We start from the raw sequence: 18,991 nt of genomic DNA, 5'->3' as shown, positions 1-18,991 counted from the left end.
TGCATTTAGAGTTTTTGCATTTACATTCATGAAAAATGTTCACCTATGATTTTCCTTTTCAGTAAAATATTTATCATATTTTGCTATCAATGTTTTTCTGGCTTTAGAAAATGAAGAGGTTGAAAAAGACTGGCGTTATTTATTAATTAAATGTTTGAAAGAATTTGCTAGGAAAGTCATCTGGTCCTATAGTTTTCCTGTGGAAAGCTTTTTAATTTTATTATTATAATTATTAATGCATACTCATTGTATAATTGATGGATTTCACTGTGCCATTTCCATGCATGCACATATATATTGTGTAGTCATCATAGCCACCCTCCCTTTCCTCTTCTCTGATAATCCCTCTTCTACTTCCAGGTCATCCTTTATGTTTTTTTTTTGAGCTTTCACATATAAGAAAAGAACATTCAATACTTGTCTTTCTGTGTCTGATTTATCATGATGTCTCCAGTTCCATTCATTTTCCTTTGAGTGACATGATTTTGTTATTCTATTTTTGGATGAATAATGTTTTCTTTATCCATTCATTTGTTTGGATAAATATTAGGAGTAGATCATATCTAGATCATATGGTAGTTCTAATTTTAGTGTTTTGAGGAACCTTTATATTATTTTCCATGGTAGCTATACTAATTTATATTCTCACCAACAGTGTATAAAAGTTCCTTTTTCTCCATGTCCTTGCTATAATTTTTTATAATAATCATTCTGACAGAGGTGAGATGGATGGCTAAAGATATTGAGCATGTTTTCATATATTTAGTGCTATTTTTACTTCTTTGAGAAGGTCTATTAAGAACATTTGCCCACTTTTTGATTGATTTACTTGTGTTTTTTTCTGCTGTTAGTTTTTTGAGTTCGTTATATATTCTGGATATTAATCCTCTGTTAAATGAATAACTGGCAAAGATTTTCTCCCATTCTGAAGATTTCTTTACTCTGTTGTTTATTTCATTTGCTGTATTATTTTTTTTTAGTTTGATATAATTCTACTTGTCAATCCCTTTCTTTGCTTCCCAGGTTTTGGAGTCCCATTTGGGAAATTGTGGCCCATGCCAATATTTTTAAGGGTTTCCCCTATGTTTTCATTTAGTAGTTTCAAAGTCTCAGGTCTTCATTGAGGTCTTTGATCCATTATGAGTTATTTTTTTGTACAGATTGAGAGATAGGGATCTAGTTTCAATCTTCTACATGTGGATATCTACATGTAGAAGATATCCATTTATTTGTTTGGATAAATATCCAGGAGTAGATCATATCGAGATCATATGGTAGTTCTAATTTTAGTGTTTTGAGAAACATTTATATCATTTTCCATGGTAGCTATACTAATTTACATTCTCACCAACAGTGTATAAAAGTTCCGTTTTCCAAGCATAATTTGATGTTTTCTTTATCACTAGTGTGTATGTAGGTATATGTATTAGCACAATGTACTTTTTTGTTATGGCAAGGAATGAGGCTTAATTTTAAGAAGTACCAATGAGATTTGCCCACTGAAACCCAGAGAGTAATATGTTCAGATCCAGTTCAATCTGGAACTTTACATATGTACAGAAAGGTATTCTAGTAATTTTTTGACACTTAAAGAAATTGGGCAAGAAATGTAGCTTCTCCCTGGTTGTATCCAGTGTATATTTTCAATTAGCTATAGCTGTGGGGTTTATTTCTGGGTCCTCTGTTGTTTTGTTAGTATGGCTCTGTAGCATAGTTTGAAATCAGGTATTATGACACATATAGCACTGCTTTTCTTTCTCAGGATTGCTTTGGCTATTTTGGGTCTTCATGCTTCCAAAGAATTTTAACATTTTTTAATGGCATTGGTATTTTTATAGGGATTACATTGAATAATAGGGCACTTACAGTAGCATGGTTATTTTAATAATATTAACTATGAACATGGGAGTTTTGCTATATTTTAGTATCTTCATCATTTTCTTTCTTCAGTGTTTTGTAATTTTTGTTGTAGAGGTCTTTCACCTCCTTTAATTTATTCTTCAGTTTATTCCACGATTTCTTTTGTTTTTTGTTTTGTTTTTGTTTTTGTTTGAGGTTGTTGTGATTAGGATTGGTTTCTGGATACCTTCCTCAATGACTTCACTATTAGTGTATAGAAAAATGATTCAGTTTTGTATGTTCATTTCATATCCTTCTGCTTCACTGGGATTTTCTGAGGCGTCTGGGATTTTCTAAATAGACAGAATGCAGATAGGAATGATTTGACTTCTTCATTTCCTACTAGTATTCATTTTTTTCTTCCTCTTGCCTAATAGCTCTGGTTAAAATTTTAAGTACTTTATTGAATAAGAGTGCTGAGAGTAGACACCCTTGTCTTGTTCCTGATCATAGAGGAAATGCGTTCAGTTTCTCCCCATTCAGCATGATGTTGGCTATGGATTTGTCTTATATGGCCTTTATGTTGAGGTGTGAGCCATCTATATCTGATTTATTCAGGGGTTTTATTAGAAGTGATGATGAATGTTTTTCAAAGTCTTTTTCTGCATCTATTGAGATGATCATGTGATTTTTTTGTTGATCCCATTTGTGCATTATGTTTATTGATTTGCATATATTGAACCATCCATGCATCCCTGGAATGAAACCAAGTTGATCATGGTGTGTGATTTCTTTTTTTTTATTGGTTGTTCAAAACATTACAAAGCTCATGATATATCATCTTTCATACATTTGACTCAATTGGGTTATGAACTCCCATTTTTACCCCAAATGCAAATTGCAGAATCACATCGGTTACACACTCACATTTTTACATAATGCCATATTAGTGACTGTTGTATTCTGCTACTTTTCCTATCCCCTACTATCCCCCCTCCCCTCCCCTCCCATCTTCACTCTCTACCTCATCTGCTGTTGTTCAATTCTCTCCCTTGTTTCCCCCCCCTTTCCCGTCACAACCTCTTATATGTAATTTTGTGTAACACTGAGGGTCTCCTACCATTCCATATGCTTTCCCTTCCCTCTCCCTTTCTCTCCCCCCACTCGTCTTTATTTAATGTTAATCTTTTCCTCATGCTCTTCCTCCCTGTTCTGTTGTTAGTTGCTCTCTTTATATCAAAGAAGACATTTGGCATCTGTTTTTTAAGGATTGGCTACCTTCGGTTAGCATAATCTGCTCTAATGCCATCCATTTCCCTGCAAATTCTATGATTTTGTCATTTTTTAGTGCTGCATAATACTCCATTGTGTATAGATGCCACATTTTTTTTTCCATTCATCTATTGAAGGGCATCTAGGTTGGTTCCACAGTCTAGCTATTGTGAATTGTGCCTCTATGATCATTGATGTGGCAGTATCCCTATAGTGAGCTCTTTTAAGATCCTCAGGGAATAGTCCGAGAAGGGCGATAGCTGGGTCAAATGGTGGATCCATTTCCAGCTTTCCCAGGAATCTCCATACTGCTTTCCAAATTGGCCTCACCAATTTGCAGACCCACCAGCAATGTACAAGAGTACCCTTTTCCCCACATCCTCTCCAGCACTTGTTGTTGTTTGACTTCATAATGGCTGCCAATCTTACTGGAGTGAGATGGTATCTTAGGGTGGTTTTGATTTGCATTTCTCTGACAGCTAGAGATGGTGAGCATTTTTTCATGTACTTGTTGATTGACTGTATGTCCTCCTCTGTGAAGTGTCTGTTCAGGTCCTTGGCCCATTTGTTGATTGGGTTGTTTGTTCTCTTATTGTCTAATTTTTTGAGTTCTTTGTATATTCTGGATATTAGGGCTCTATCTGAAGTGTGAGGGGTAAAAATTTGTTCCCATGATGTAGGCTCCCTGTTTACCTCTTTTATTATTTCTCTTGCTGAGAGAAAACTTTTCAGTTTAAGTAAGTCCCATTTGTTGATTTTTGTTATCAACTTTTGTGCTATGGGTGTCCTATTAAGGAATTTGGAGCCCGACCCTACAATATGTAGATCGGAGCCAACTTTTTCTTCTATCAGACGCAGAGTCTCTGATTTGATATCTAGCTCCTTGATCCATTTTGAGTTAACTTTTGTGCATGGCGAGAGAAAGGGATTCAGTTTCATTTTGTTGCATATGGATTTTCAATTTTCCCAGCACCATTTGTTGAAGATGCTATCCTTCCTCCATTGCATGTTTTTGGCCCCTTTATCAAATATAAGAAAGTTGTAATTTTGTGGATTGGTTTCTGTGTCCTCTATTCTGTACCATTGGTCTACCTGCCTGTTTTGGTACCAGTACCATGCTGTTTTTGTTACTATTGCTTTGTAGTACAGTTTGAACTCTGGTATCGCTATACCTCCAGATTCACACTTCCTGCTTAGAATTGCTTTTGCTATTCTGGGTCTTTTGTTTTTCCATATGAATTTCATGATTGCTTTATCTATTTCTACAAGAAATGCCGTTGGGATTTTGATTGGCATCGCATTAAACCTGTAGAGAACTTTGGGTAATATCGCCATTTTGATGATGTTAGTTCTGCCTATCCATGAACAGGGTACATTTTTCCATCTTCCAAGATCTTCTTCTATCTCTCTCTTTAGGGTTCTGTAGTTTTCATTGTATAAATCTTTCACCTCTTTTGTTAGGTTGATTCCCAAGTATCTTATTTTCTTTGAGGATATTGTGAATGGAGTGGTTTTCCTCATTTCCATTTCATAAGTTTTGTTGCTGATATACAGGAATGCCTTTGATTTATGCGTGTTGATTTTATATCCTGCCACTTTGCTGAATTCATTTATTAACTCTAGCAGTTTCTTTGTAGACCCTTTTGGGTCTGTTAAATATATTATCGTGTCATCCGCAAATAGTGATAATTTAAGTTCTTCTTTTCCTATTTTTATGCCTTTAATTTCTTTTGTCTGTCTAATTGCTCTGGCTAGTATTTCAAGAACTAAATTGAATAGAAGTGGTGATAGAGGGCATCCCTGTCTTGTTCCAGATTTTAGGGGGAATGCCTTCAGTTTTTCTACATTTAGGATGATGCTAGCCTGAGGTTTAGCATATATAGCTTTTACAATGTTGAGGTAAGTTCCTGTTATCCCTAATTTTTCTAGTGTTTATTTTGTATTTTGTCAATTTAACTGTAATACCTTGTCAGGAGGTTCTTTTTGGCCTTTTTTTTTGGGGGGGGGGGATTCTAAATGCCTCTTATGCCTGGATGTTTTGGTTTTTCCCAAAATTTAGAGAAGTTTCTGCTATTTTACTAATTAATCTGACTTAGTGAACTTTTCATTTCCAAGATTTCTGTTTGGTTCTTTTTCAAAGACTATCTCTTTAATGAATTGCTCTTTCATATCCTGCATTGTCTTCCTTAATTCCTCCTGCTGTTTATTGATCTCCTTTTGGAATTAATTGAGCTTTTTTATAATTATTCTTTTGAATTATTTGTCTAGCATTTCATCCACTTTGCTGCCTTTGGAATCAGTTTTTAGAGAGTTCTGAACTCTAGGGAGTGTTGTGTTTTTTTCATATTTCTTGTATTTCTTTGCACATCTATTTGGATGGATATCTCTTCCATTTGTATGTGAGGGTTCACTTAGTAAGTAGTCTTCTCTTGACATTATGCCCTGGAATATATGGTTGCTATGTAGTGTTGAATTTAATTCCAGTTTGACTTAATAGTGTAGTTTCCCTGTGGCTGATTAGAGGGTTTTGACATAATTCACAAGATATCCCATCCAGAAGGACCTGCTTTCTCAGTAGGTCTAGCAAGAGTGGGGCTTCTCTGGTAGTTCAGGCAAGTGTGGTCTGAAGGAGTAATATATAATTTGACAAAGTATGGAATAAATATATGCTTGAGGTTTTATGTGCTGTCCACAACCATTGGGTTATTTCTCTCTGCTGTTGCTATGGGGATTAATTTGCAGAAGTAGGACTTCAGGTTCCCCAAAGCTGTGTCTAGTTGGGGGTAGGTTGATAACTGGGACTTTTATTTCTCTTATTCTTTAAATTAAAATAGCTATAAATTTCAAGTGAGGCTAATTAAGTGAGAGCGGAACTCAGAACTTCCCAGTGAGGTTCAGTATCTCTGAGCTGGGATAAGAATATAGCTCACTGGCAGAGTACCCACCCAACATTCTTGAAGTGCTGGGCTTGATACCCAATACCACACAGAAAGAAGAAAAAAAAACAACAGCAACACCTTTAACAACAGCAAAATACTCAGATAAAAAATAAAAACAACAATGACACCACCACTGGGCATGGTGGTGCACACCTATAATCCAAAGGACTCAGAAGCTGAAGCAGGAGGATGGCAAGTTCAAGGCCAGCCTCAGAAACTTAGCAAGGCCCTCAGCAACTAACTTAGTGAGACCATATCTCAAAATAAAAAGGGCTATGGATATAGTTGAGTGGTAAAGTACCCCTCAGTTCAATCCCTGATAGCAAAAAATAAAAAATATGACAACACCAACAACAGAAGAGAAAGGGGCAAAAATTATACAGAGTAAGATAAAAGTTAAAAAGCAATTTAAAAAGGAAGAAAAAAGGAAATCATGAAAAAAAGGAAAAAGAAAAATTTGGAAATTAAAATGAAAAGAGAAAAGGGGGAAAGAGGGAAAAGGTTTAAAAAGGGTGGATAAAGAAAAGAAACTATATATACACACAAAAGAACAGTAACAAAAATATTAATAAAAATTTCCTCTCTTGAGGTGCTCAATTGTGCATGTAAGACTGGATGATAATAACCTATGCTGATCAGAGCTTCTGAGTGCCCTTTGGAGAGAGCAAAAGGTTTTTTCACTTCTTTCCCTTGTGGTGTTTGCCATATGACCAGCAGGAATGGTTTGTGGTTGAATTCAGTTGGAATATCCCTTATCTTCCCTGCACACCAAATTAAGCAAGAGTGGAACTCAGAACTGCCCAGGAAAATATTTACTCCTGATTTATTTGGACTGTGCATTTGGAGACTGGGGCAGACATTGAAGTTGCAGAGTGTCAGGGACTCCAGCACCTTTTGTGTTGCACACTCCAAATACAGGGAGAGGCTGTGGAGTCTCAGCCATTTGTACTGGGGGAAGGAGAAAGTGGGCCCTGTACAATCCACTACCTTTGACTCTGGTATTCCAAGATAGTTCCTGAAGGAAATTGCAGGTGTGTGCCCGTACCCGCCCCCTCCCCACAATTCCTGCAGCTTGTTTTCTGAACTGCCAGTTTTAAAGAGGAGCCATCTTTAGTTCCCTAGGCGTGTCAATCCTGGTTCCCACCACATGGAATTATTATTACTGAATTTTTATTCAGTTTGTGGCCAAACTGAATCTCAAGACATTTGCTTCCTGAACCAGCCCAGCAATATTTCTGGAGACCAAGAGTCAGAAAAATGCAGGGGCCTTTGACTTTAGAGGAGTAAACTGAGATAAGACTTATCAAGATGGCTTCATGGTATAGCACCTTGAGAATACACTGGGAAGTGTAGAGAACTTATTCATAACCAGTATTGATATGAAGATCCAAGTCTATTTTCTGTTTAGGCTGCATTTTCCTTCAAGGTGTCAAATCCTGCATTAGTGGTGCTCATGGGGACTCCTCCATCTTCTACTGCACTGCTGCTGCCATATTGCTCATGCCCTCTGTTCCACTATCCAAATCTCTGCCTGTCCATTATTGAACTTCAGTATTCTCTCACTATCACCTTCCTAGATATCCAGTTGCTCTCCAGTTCTTTTAATTGTATCTCATAGAAAATTGGGCAAGAGCTAGGTGCTCTAATTTGCCATCTTCCTGTCTCCTGTCAATCTAATTTCATTATTTTAAATACTGGCTTTTCTGTGTTTAATGGTAAAGGACTGTTCATAATTTCTATTTCTTCTTGTGTCAGTTTGGTAAATTGTATTTTTCAAACACTGCTTATTTAATCCAAATTGTCAAATTTATTGGCAGAAAACATGTTTATAATGCTGTCCTACTACTTTCTAGTATCTGTGGAGTCTACAGTGTTACATTCCCTTTTCCATTATTGTTATTATTGATCTGTTTTTTTCTTCTTGTTTTTTTTGAATTAGTCTTGCTAGAGGTCTAGTAAATTTCCTTGTCTTTACTGATTCTGTTTTTATTATGTTCGTTTCTATTTCATTCATTTCTTCTCTTCTTAAAAATTTAAATTCTTTGCTGTGATTTGCTAGTCTGTTTCTAGATTATCAAGTTTACTTAGATCATAGAATTTAAGCCCTTTTCTCTGCTAATATATGCATTAAATACTTTCAGGTTTGTTGTAAGTACTTTCCTTTGCTGCATTCAATGACTGTTGATATTTTATAACTTCATTAGCATTCAGTTAAGAATATTTTCTGATTTCTTTTGTGATTCTTAACAAGGATTATTTAGGGCTGGGAATGTGGCTCAAGCAGTAGTGCGCTCGCCTGGCATGCGTGCGGCCCGGGTTCGATCCTCAGCACCACATACAAACAAAGATGTTGTGTCCGCCGATAACTAAAAAATAAAATATTAAAAAAAAACAAGGATTATTTAAATGTATATTCCCTAATTTATAAGTTGGAGATTTTACAGTCCCCACATCCCCACATTCTATTTTTCCATTATGCATGTCTAGCTTAATTTTACTGTAGTTGGAGTATATATTCACAAGATTTTGATCCTTGAAATCTGTTGAGGCTTGTTTTATGACCCCATGGTGTACTCAGTTTTGGCAAAATGTTTAATGTGTCCCTGAATTTAAATTTTGTTACTGTAGGGTGCATTTATGCCAATTTGTTAATTTTGGTAATTGTGTTGTATAGATTTTTTTCTATGCTTACTTATTTTTATTTCTGCTTGTTCCATCAGCTATTGAAAACGTGTGTGATTATGAATCACAATGATTGATAATTTATTTTTCCGTTTAATTCTATGAGTTGTTGCTACACAATAAAAACACAGAATGTTAATGGGTATATACAAATTAAAATTGTTATATGTTCCTAATGGTATGATTTTTTTATCAGTCGATTATCTTAATCTTAGTAGTGGTTCTTGCCTTAACTTCTACTTTGTCTGTGCAGTATAGCTATACTAATAATATTTTTTACATGATGTATCTTTTTCTATCAACCTTCTGTGTTCTTGTATTCAAGGTTTATTTTGTGAACAGTGTCTACTTTTTTTAAAAATCCAGTCTGATAAGCTTAGTCTTTTCGAATGGAAAATATTTTATGTTAATATATTTATACTTTTATTTTTATTTTCATTTTATTATTGTTTTATATATGTCCCACTTGTTTTTGTGTTTATTTTTCTTTCCTTTTCTTCCTTTCTTTTGGCTTAAATTTTTTGAAATTTGATTTTTTTCATCTAGTAACTTATTATAGTCTGTTATATATACATATTAATGTATATATAAAAACAAAAATATTGTTTTCTTTTAATTATAACCCTAAGAAATATTACTTGCATCCTTGACTTATTGCTGTCCAGTTAAAGAAAAAATTATTATTTTAAACACTTTTTCAATAATTCAAGATCCTTAAAGTACTTTAATTTTCTTTTTTATACTCTTGTCCTTTGCATTATTTTTGTTATAAATTTTTATTCTGTATAATTTTTAAATCTCACTAGCTATAGTTAATATTATTTTGTAGATTTAATACCCATTTATACATATTCACAGAATTAGTCTTTTGGTTCTTCTTTATTTCCTCTTGCATTGCTGGTTTCTGTCTGGGATAATTTTTCTTTAACGTAAGTATTCCCTCTAAGGACTTTTTAATACTTTCCTGCTGGCAGTGAACTATCTATTTTCACTTGTCTAAAAATGGCATTCTTTCATCTTTATCTGAAGGAAAAATTTTTTCTGGCTATAAAAAAATCTAAGTGTATTCTAACATGTCACATACAATTTAATAGTATTATGGATGAATGCAACATTTATTGAGCTTCAAATAATTTTCTTTACTTTTATGTTTACATTGATCTTGGTGCTCTAAGTCAATGTTTTGTATTTCTCCTAGCATTCCTCTTCTTTCTAGTTAAAATAATACAGAATTTGGGAAGAAAAAATGCCTTATTTTGAGAGTCAAGTTTTAAATTTACCACCTGTATGAACTTGGTCAAGTCATTTAACTTTTCTGAGGCAATTTCCTTATCTATAAAATAAGAAAAATTTTATATTAGCTCTATTTCACTGGGCAGTTTTGAATTTCCATTCAGAAGTAAATGAAAGTGCTTTGTAAAGTGCACCAGTTAGTGAAAAAAATAGTGTTATTATTTTTATTTTGGGGGACAAAAACATTATCAATGTATGTATCCAGAATTCTCTTATACATGTACATATTTTATGAGCAAACACAAATTATTGTAGTCATGTATATATTTGTATATATTAGATACAGTATTTAAAATTGCATAAAATGCAACTTTATATAAGGTTAATCATACATTTATTTCTAATCTTTCAATAAAATAACAGGAAAAGAGAAACCCAGCCAGGTACATAATTTCTAATGCCTATAAGATAAAAATAACCCATTATTTAGGAGAAGTACACTATTTCTTTTCTTTTTGTACCAGGGTTGAGCCCAAGCACACTTAACCACTGAGCCACATTCCCAGTCCTTTTTTATATTTTATTTAGAGACAGGGTTTCACTGAGTTGCTTACGGCCTCGATAAGTTGCTGAGGCTAACTTTGAATTACAGCTTTGCGCCACCACACCCAGCTCAGTTATCTCTTTATACTAAATTCAGGAATGAATTTACCCCTTAGTTTTCTTCATGATGGAGAGCTATTGAAAAGATTTTTCTGCTGGTTTAGAGGATGCTGATTTGTATGGCTAATCCAAATCAGTGTTGGATTGATCTAGAATTTTAATATTATCTCATACTCCCCAAGGGAGAATTATACATTTTAATGTGAGCTGCAAGAAACTACTCTCCTACCATACTTGCAAATGGATTATGTTCAGGAAACTAATAAGGAATGCTAGTTTCCTTATCAAAATGCATGGATACACAGGAAAGGGAAGGTTAGGCTTATAAATTAAAATTTTATTTTGCATGCATAGCATTAACAAGACTGCCTTAGGAAGATAATATTTAGCTTTATTTTATTTTTCCTGCACAGAATCTAATTCAAAAAATTTTTAATACATCAACCAAATTTGTGCAGGCACTTGCTAACTGTCAGTATGTTTATTCTCCTTTTGAAAAAGCACTCATTCAGACTTACTGTTGTCCTTTATTTTTGTGCTTTTTAAAAATTTCTTTTTCTTTCTTTCTTCTTTTTTTTGATGGTGGGGGAACTTTATTTAGATAGTAAAATAATACTTTGAAATTGCAATTTTTAAACAAACAACGGAAATGTATGTTAGTACTTCACAGCCAGTGCCCCAATACCTCTGAAGTTATATGATGATGAGCACATGTAAAATAGGGCAGAAATTCCTTATTTAAATTCTTTTTATCTTCAGGTCACTGGCATGTATTTTATATGAGATGTGTTGTATGGATCACGCATTCACTGGCTCCAATTTCCTGTCTATTGTTTTAAAAATTGTTGAGGGTGATACACCCTCCCTCCCTGAGAGATATCCAAGAGAACTAAACACCATCATGGAAAGGTATGGAAAGAAATCTATTGTCAAAAAATATTATTTTGTTTAAATGAACTTATTCTTTAGCTTACTTGAAAAATAATTTTCTTTTTGAACATTACAGCATGTTGAACAAGAATCCTTCATTGAGACCATCTGCTCTAGAAATTTTAAAAAATCCTTACATTGCTGAACAGCTACAGGTATTTAAAATGAAAGGGATACTGGGAAACAGGTATTAGCATTTATATACACATTCTGTGACTTGAAAATATACTGTGGAAGTAAGATGCATTAAGAAACAAAGGAGGAACAAGATTAAAAAGAAGGTAGTCAGGACAATCTGTTTGCAACTGTACATCAACACTAGTTCCCAGATGTGCCCAGAAATGGGATGTTGGGGCTTTCAATTTATGCCTAATCTCAACATCTACTCTATGGCTCTTATACTGACAGTTGTTACCTCAACACATTGGAATTATATCCCTACTAGGACAAGAATGCACCAATAATGATGTTAGTCTGGGATTTTCTTTGAGCATTTATTATTCCACTCCTTTATTATATGTAACTCACTAACACTTTTTATTTATTGAGCTCATTTTGTTTTCCTGTGGTTTAGAAAATTTGATATAGTAGATCTGCCTATGGTAGTAAGAAAGAAGCAAATGGTTTCTTCCCTGAGGGCTTTTTTTCTTTTTTTAGCTTCTCTGGCTTTTGCAATACTAACCCCTCAGGCAGGTTTCTTCTGATTTCATGAAAAGATTTAATAGGAACCACAAGAGTTGTCCACTTTCCAAAATGTGCATATCTTTTCAGTCAGTGGACCGAGTTATAAATCCAGAGGAATCAAAGGTGGTGATGATGTATACTCATTCTTGAGTGCCAGGCACTGTGCTGACACTGGGGGGAGGCTAAAATGAAAGGAATGGGTATTGTTCCTGATCTTTTGAAGCATGACTGCTAGTGAGAGAACCCAGTGACCAAGGAAAAGTAGACAAATAAATGATCACAAGCAAAAAAATTAGGAAGAAAGTGAACAGGATTCTACAAAAAGTAACAGGTGGGGAGGGGCTTTGGTAGTCAAAGAAGGGGTTGGTACCATTTCAACACCAGTGAGCACAGGAGAAGGAGCCAGAATGTAAGGAACAATTTGAATCATAGGGAACAGCTAGTACAAAAGCCAGCCCTAAATTAAGTTGTGCTCATGGAAGGTGGACATAGAGAAGAAGGTTCTTACACAAACACATACTCCCAGAGGAAGCTAAGGAAAACATGGAGAGGAAGTCTTAAGGACCTGGGCACCTCCAATTCTCCCTATGTGCCAAGCATATTGGGCTCTGGGTAGTCCTCTATCAAAGGGAAATTAGTGCCAGCTAAAAGGGCCATCAATGTACAAAGAAACAAAAAGGATCTCAGGGAATCTGCCAAGACTAGGGTCAAGCAAGTGAGATACCTACCCAAGAGCAAACTTAAAGGGGACACCAAAAACTCAGTCAAGATAAATCATATATGTTTATGCAATAATCTAAAATCCAAAATAATACTAATTATCCCTGGTGAAGAATATTTAAAGTTTAAACAACAGATTCAGCAGAACCAGGATTAGGGCAAAGCAAGGAAGTAGAGTTGGGCAAGTTCAGTATTGGATCATGTCTTTATTTAAATATTTGATATTGTATTCTTCATAGCTTTTTGGACTTATTTTTTTTCTTTTTAAAATTTATTTCTTACATATATAACAATAGTGGGGTGCATTACATTCATAATTATCCATTCATAGCACAATTTTTTGTAATTCTGTATATAAAGTATGTTCACACCAAATTATGGCATTATACATGAGCTCTCTTATTTTTTTGCATAAAATTCTTAATACACCTTTATACCACCATTTATCATATCTCTGTTTGTATATAAGGACTTAATTTTGATTTTAAAAATAATATTGTATTTAAGTATTATTTCTCTTGGTCACAGAGTTTTTTGGTACCCACTTAGATTTTGTACCTAAAGTGAGTGCCTCATTTGCTAAATCCTAGTTCTAGCCTGAGGAATGTAGATTTGTCCATTCCAGGCTGGGATTTGGAGAAAGTGAGTATTGTTGGAGCTGAGAGCAGGCCTGCTTATAGTGGGTAACAAGGAGTAAGAGAGCAAGTAGTACAAGGTGAAGTTGGAGAGGTAGGCAGGAGCCTGGCCCTGTAGGTCTTCTCACATAAGCTACCGTGTAATTTTATATAACCTTTATATAGAGAAAAATAGTTACTATGAACTTAGTTTTCAAGCTTCCTGCCAGAGTCAATAATACCCCAAATCAGAAAAGGTACCTAGTAGTTTTATGTCCTTTCATTCAATTCATTACTGAAGAGGAATCTAATTTAAGTTTACCAGGATTATTATTAATTTTTTTAGCACCTGATGTGTAGATATTCTGAAATAACTCTGGAAGACAAGAATTTGGATTGTCAGAAGGAGGCCGCCCGGATAATTAATGCCATGTAAGTAATTGCTTTGTTTTTCAAAAGCCCATCCAGCATAAACGTTAAATGCATTTGTCTTTAAAAATCTATTAGTGCTAAGCTGAATGCATGGAGCATTCTAGAATTCACTTAATCTTGCCAGGAAATTAAGGAGCTTCAGTAATGTAGCATTCCAAAGCTTTTTGCCCCAGGTGGTAGCAAATTGAAATCATAAAAGTTTAAACCACTGCACAGCTTACAGATCTGCAGGGTAGCTCCACAGCTGCCTTGTAAGTGTGTAGAGAAATTAATATCTCAAACATTTAGTAACATTTATGCTAATGAGCCTTCCATCATAAGCATAAGTGGCTTTCACACATTGTTTGTTTAATGTGAACTGGCAGAAGAATATGGGATTCTGGGACAATTGAAAATAAGCCAGATTTACTTCCTTAAAGTATGTATCTTCTTATATAAGATCTAGAAAAGTGTGTTTTCAGAGAATTATAATTATTTTCTGTCCTAACTTCTCTTTTTCCTCATTCAAATTTTTTTGTGCTATAACTTGCAGGAGTCTAGAATGCTATATTACTTCAGAATCACCATGTGTAACTGTGCATGCAGTGCACTGCACAACTCCTGGGACCACTACTTTTAAAGACTAAATCTATAATTTTGCCAAACAAACTATATTTAATATTATAAAGACACACAGAGCAGAGCAGTCCCTCTTCAGCAGTGTACAGGACAGTGGAGTGAGAACAGGGGACCTGGGGCTGGGGTTGTGGCTCAGTGGTAGAGCACTTACCTAGCACATGGGAGGCCCTGGGTTCCATCCATAGCACCATATAAAAATAAATAAATAAAATAAAGTTAAAAAAAAAGAGAATAGGGGCCCTAAATAGGTTGATCTACAAGGCCAGATAGCCAGCAATATTTCTCTCACACCTAGTCCTGTGGGTTTCCTAACTGCAGCATTGTGGTCTCCATCCTCACATGCAAACTAGGAGAAACTTATCCACCAAGGCATCCAGTCTTTGTGTGATGCATGATCTCTAGGTGAAGCACATTGTGCCTTAGGGGGCAAATTTTTAAGCATGCTTCTAATAACCTTGTTTTGTTGAATTTCTAGTTATTCTTTCAAGAAAGGTTGGAATTTCAAATTTTATTTTATTAACTGGAAATGTGAAAGTACTAGATATCTTATTTTTAAAATATTGAGCTAATTTTAGTTATTATTTTGCACTGCAGTTGTGAAACACTTTGCCTTACACTGTTTAGAATTAACACTATGCTAGAATCTAATTATTTGGAGGGCATTTCATGTTGTGAAATATTGATTTCAATTAGTCACTCTTATTTTCAAGATCTAAGACTATGTTTTAAGGAGATCTGTTTGGGTTTAGAAAATTGGGTATATATATGCCTGAAGGATTGAACTTTGCTTGGTGACTCTGTTTGGATGATATTACAGAGGAATGAGAACTGCTACAAAACTCATTACAATTCTCTTAGTGGTTCTTAAGGAAGGAGTGGATTATAAAAGGTGTTCTTTGATATTGATCCATAACCAAGTCAGGAACAGAAGCAATTATCATTGGGAAAGTGGTTGTAGGCCTTTCAATAGTAGATTAATGTGAACACATTCCTTTTATTGAAGAAAAAGATTCTTAATTAATAATATTATCTAACATTTTGTGGGTTAATGACCATATCCTCAGCTCGGTATCTAATAGAATCCATTTACATGAACTCATTTAAAGGCAGGAAAACCCTATGAAGTAGGTAGTACTTTTTTTATAGTCATGGGTTAAGTAACTTGCCCAAGAATACATAAAATGTAAGCTGGGAGGTTATGATATGAACCCATATTTAGTTGTTAACCTGTGTGATCAAGCACTCATATAAGTCATACTCAGCAACATACACCTATTGTGATACCATCATAAATACTTGCGCATACATTGTCTCATGATACTTACTATAGCCCATTCTTTACAGATGAGAACATTGAGGTTCAATTTCTCATTCAAGTCTATTGAGCTAATGAGTGGTAGAGGTGGGATTCAAATCCTGCTTAACTCCAAATATTGTATACCTATCCACATGGCTGAATTACTCTGACAGTCGTTTTGCTCCCTAATGACCACAATTCTAATTTGTCTTACCATTGTGAAAACTAGTTATAGGCAATGAAATGAGCAGAAATTTGGAAAGTATATAATTTTCTTTTAAACAAAAATCTAATTTGAAAGATATTGTCAATTAACTACAGTCCTGATTGGCTCATTGCCTATCCAAAGATTATTAGTTTTTGCCTGGCCTGTCTTGAGATGCTTTTGCTTTCTCGGTAGTGTAATTATACTTCTGTAAAAGATTTGTTTAATTTTTCTGAGCATGTTAGCATGTGGGGAATCTTTATGATTTATAGGCAAAAAAAGATACACCTGCAGACTCTTCGGGAACTATCTGAAGTGCAGAAAATGACACCTAGAGAAAGGATGCGGCTGAGGAAGCTCCAGGCAGCTGATGAAAAAGCCAGGAAGCTAAAGTAAGCTGCCTTTCCTTTCGTACTGTATGCCTCCTGTGCTGCTCCCAGGGGCTATGAAGGAATTCACTGAAGAGAAGACAAAAAAAAAAAAAAAAAAAAACAAATCAAGAAACCAAAATGCATATGGTTATATATTTATTTGTTTATTCATTTACTCATTCAGTCAAAAGATGATTGAGTCTTAGAGTGGATGCCAGGTACAATTTATATTAGGCTTTCAGTGTTGAGTATAGAGAAAGATTGAAAATCAGGGAGTGCATTAGTGATGAAAATAGGGTTAGTCTCTTGAGTGAAACTTCATTGGTGCTGACATCTTCTATACATACTCAAGCAACAGACCAAAAAGAAGCCTTTATTATTTTAATCTCATTCCCTAGGTGCTTGTTGTGTTTCTTCTACCAGGAGACCTAGCTGATCTACAGGGATAAGAGGTTTTGCTGGCAGAAAATTTTTAGCTTGGAAGACAGTAAAATGCAGTCAGTTCTGGTCTGTTAAAAGAAGCATTTAGAAGTATCTTTTTATGAAAAAGTATAATTTCAAGCATCGGGAAGGGGGTGGAAAACTTGTAAAGTTATTATGGAAAGAAGTATGGAGTTTCCCTAAAAATTTGAACATAGAACTTCTGAAAGATCTCACAGACCTGCTTCTGAGTTTATATTCAAAGGAAATGAAATCAAATATTGAACAGATCTGCATTCCCATGCTCACTGCAGCATTATTCACAGTAGCCCAAAGATGGAATCAAAGAGAAATGTGGACTGTACATACAACAGGATTCTCTTTAGCTTTTAAAAAGAAGGAAATCACATCAACTGCACCAGCATGGATGAATCTGGAGGACATTAGGCTAAGTGAAATAAGCCATCCATAGAAAGACAAATATTCATGATCATGATCTCACATATATATGAAATCTGAAAATATGGAACTAGTGAAGGTGGAAAATGAAATGGTGATTAACAGGGTCAGGGGCATGGATGAGGAGATTTAGACAAAGGTACAAAGTTGCAGTTAGCCAGGAAGAATTAGTTCTAGAGAGCTATTGTTCATCGTAATGACTAATTAAGACATTGTAGATTTGAAAATTACTCAGTAATAGACCTTAAATGTTCTCACCACAAAAAAGTATGTGAAGTGATGTATATGTTAATTAACTTGTTCTAATCATTTTAACAATATATACATATATCAAAACATCATAATGTATACTATAAATATAAACTATTTTATCTGTCAATTAAATCTTATTAAAACTGAAGAAAGATGTATGTATGAAGAGTGGAATATCAAAGAGCCCCGGACTCTCAATTTCTCAAATGCTTTTTTTCAGTTGCAAGGTTTGCCAATTCTCTAATTTTTCTTCTTTCTTCCTTCGCTTACTCTTTGGTAACTTAGAAATCCCAACCAAGGACTAGAGGGATAGATAAGTTCCAAATAGCAGATCTGCTTACTTTGTGATCATGTTTACAAAACAAACCTGAAACATGATTTAGAGATATCCTTGTACTCTGAATGAATATCATGATGAACCAAATAAGAATCTATCAGACTCTATTTTCCTTAACACATGCTTTCTTTAATATATGTGGAGAAAGATTTGCATCAAAGTGCAGTGATGTGCTGGTAAACATTTAACAGACAGCTCTGGATTTAGAGTTAGCTGACTTGCTTGCTGATTTCTGTGTTGTAAATACTCCCACCATGGCCAATTTCGGCTACCAATGTGATGTTACTGAATGTTTAGTTAGGAAGATAATGTACACAGTGTGTTCTAGGGAGCCAATACTAGTTTGTTTTTGTAAATCACTATAGCACTGAGTGTGGGTTTTACTTGGAAAATATATTCACATAAATTCCTTGAGCCATTCCATCAACTCATAGTCTCAAATTTGTTTATAATGTTAGTATCTCCATTGTACCATGATTCAGATCATTGATTGTGGATAAAAGAAAAATTTATACTCTGATAGAAATGGATTAAAATGGCAGATTTAATAATTTATCTGCATATTACAATTATTCAGATTAAAACTATTTTATAGATCAATGGAAGTCATAAATCTTTCAAATGATGCACTAATATTTTCACATTTAAAGTGATAGTGTTTACATAAAATTTGATCTTTATTTTATGAATGAATTGTATTGTAATTTTGATCTTTGTTTCTAGAATAAAAGGGAACATGTGTTTTTAGTAAGAAAATGACTCTAATGTCAGAAAGGTGAAATGTATCCATTTTATAGACAAGAAAATTTAACTAGAAGGATGTTCAGTGACTTGTAGAAAATATCTAAGTATAGATTAACACACAAGTTATCATAAGAACTTAAATCTTTCTTCTAGTAGCAGATTTATTATAATCAATTCTCCTAGTTGGAAACAAATAAAGAAAACAAAGGAAATAAAATTTTTCTACAGAAGAAAATTTTCTTCCACAGTGATGCCTATATATTTTTCATAAATTCTTTGA

The 18,991-nt window shown here is 34.4% G+C and overlaps 1 protein-coding gene across 16 annotated transcripts in view; it reads left to right on the top strand.

The window, feature by feature from the left end:
• Nek11 (NIMA related kinase 11) overlaps positions 1 to 18,991 on the top strand; it is a 341,889-nt gene that overhangs the window by 147,580 nt on the left and 175,318 nt on the right. For 13 of the 16 annotated variants that reach the window (XM_058574948.1, XM_046431466.2, XM_046431458.2 and 10 more), the window contains 4 exons: positions 11,388 to 11,537; positions 11,635 to 11,713; positions 13,923 to 14,008; positions 16,401 to 16,520. In XM_058574948.1, the coding sequence (XP_058430931.1) occupies positions 11,388 to 11,537; positions 11,635 to 11,713; positions 13,923 to 14,008; positions 16,401 to 16,520 (435 nt within the window). The remainder of the gene's footprint in view (positions 1 to 11,387; positions 11,538 to 11,634; positions 11,714 to 13,922; positions 14,009 to 16,400; positions 16,521 to 18,991) is intronic. The other 3 variants (XM_046431465.2, XM_046431459.2, XM_046431452.2) reach the window with 1 other exon arrangement.

The sequence above is a fragment of the Marmota monax genome, unplaced genomic scaffold (assembly GCF_021218885.2).
Source record: "Marmota monax isolate L192 unplaced genomic scaffold, Marmota_monax_Labrador192_F-V1.1 WCK01_AAM20220418_F8-fsc00022, whole genome shotgun sequence".
Lineage (NCBI taxonomy): Eukaryota > Metazoa > Chordata > Mammalia > Rodentia > Sciuridae > Marmota > Marmota monax.
This window is presented reverse-complemented; position numbering and strand designations above follow the sequence as displayed.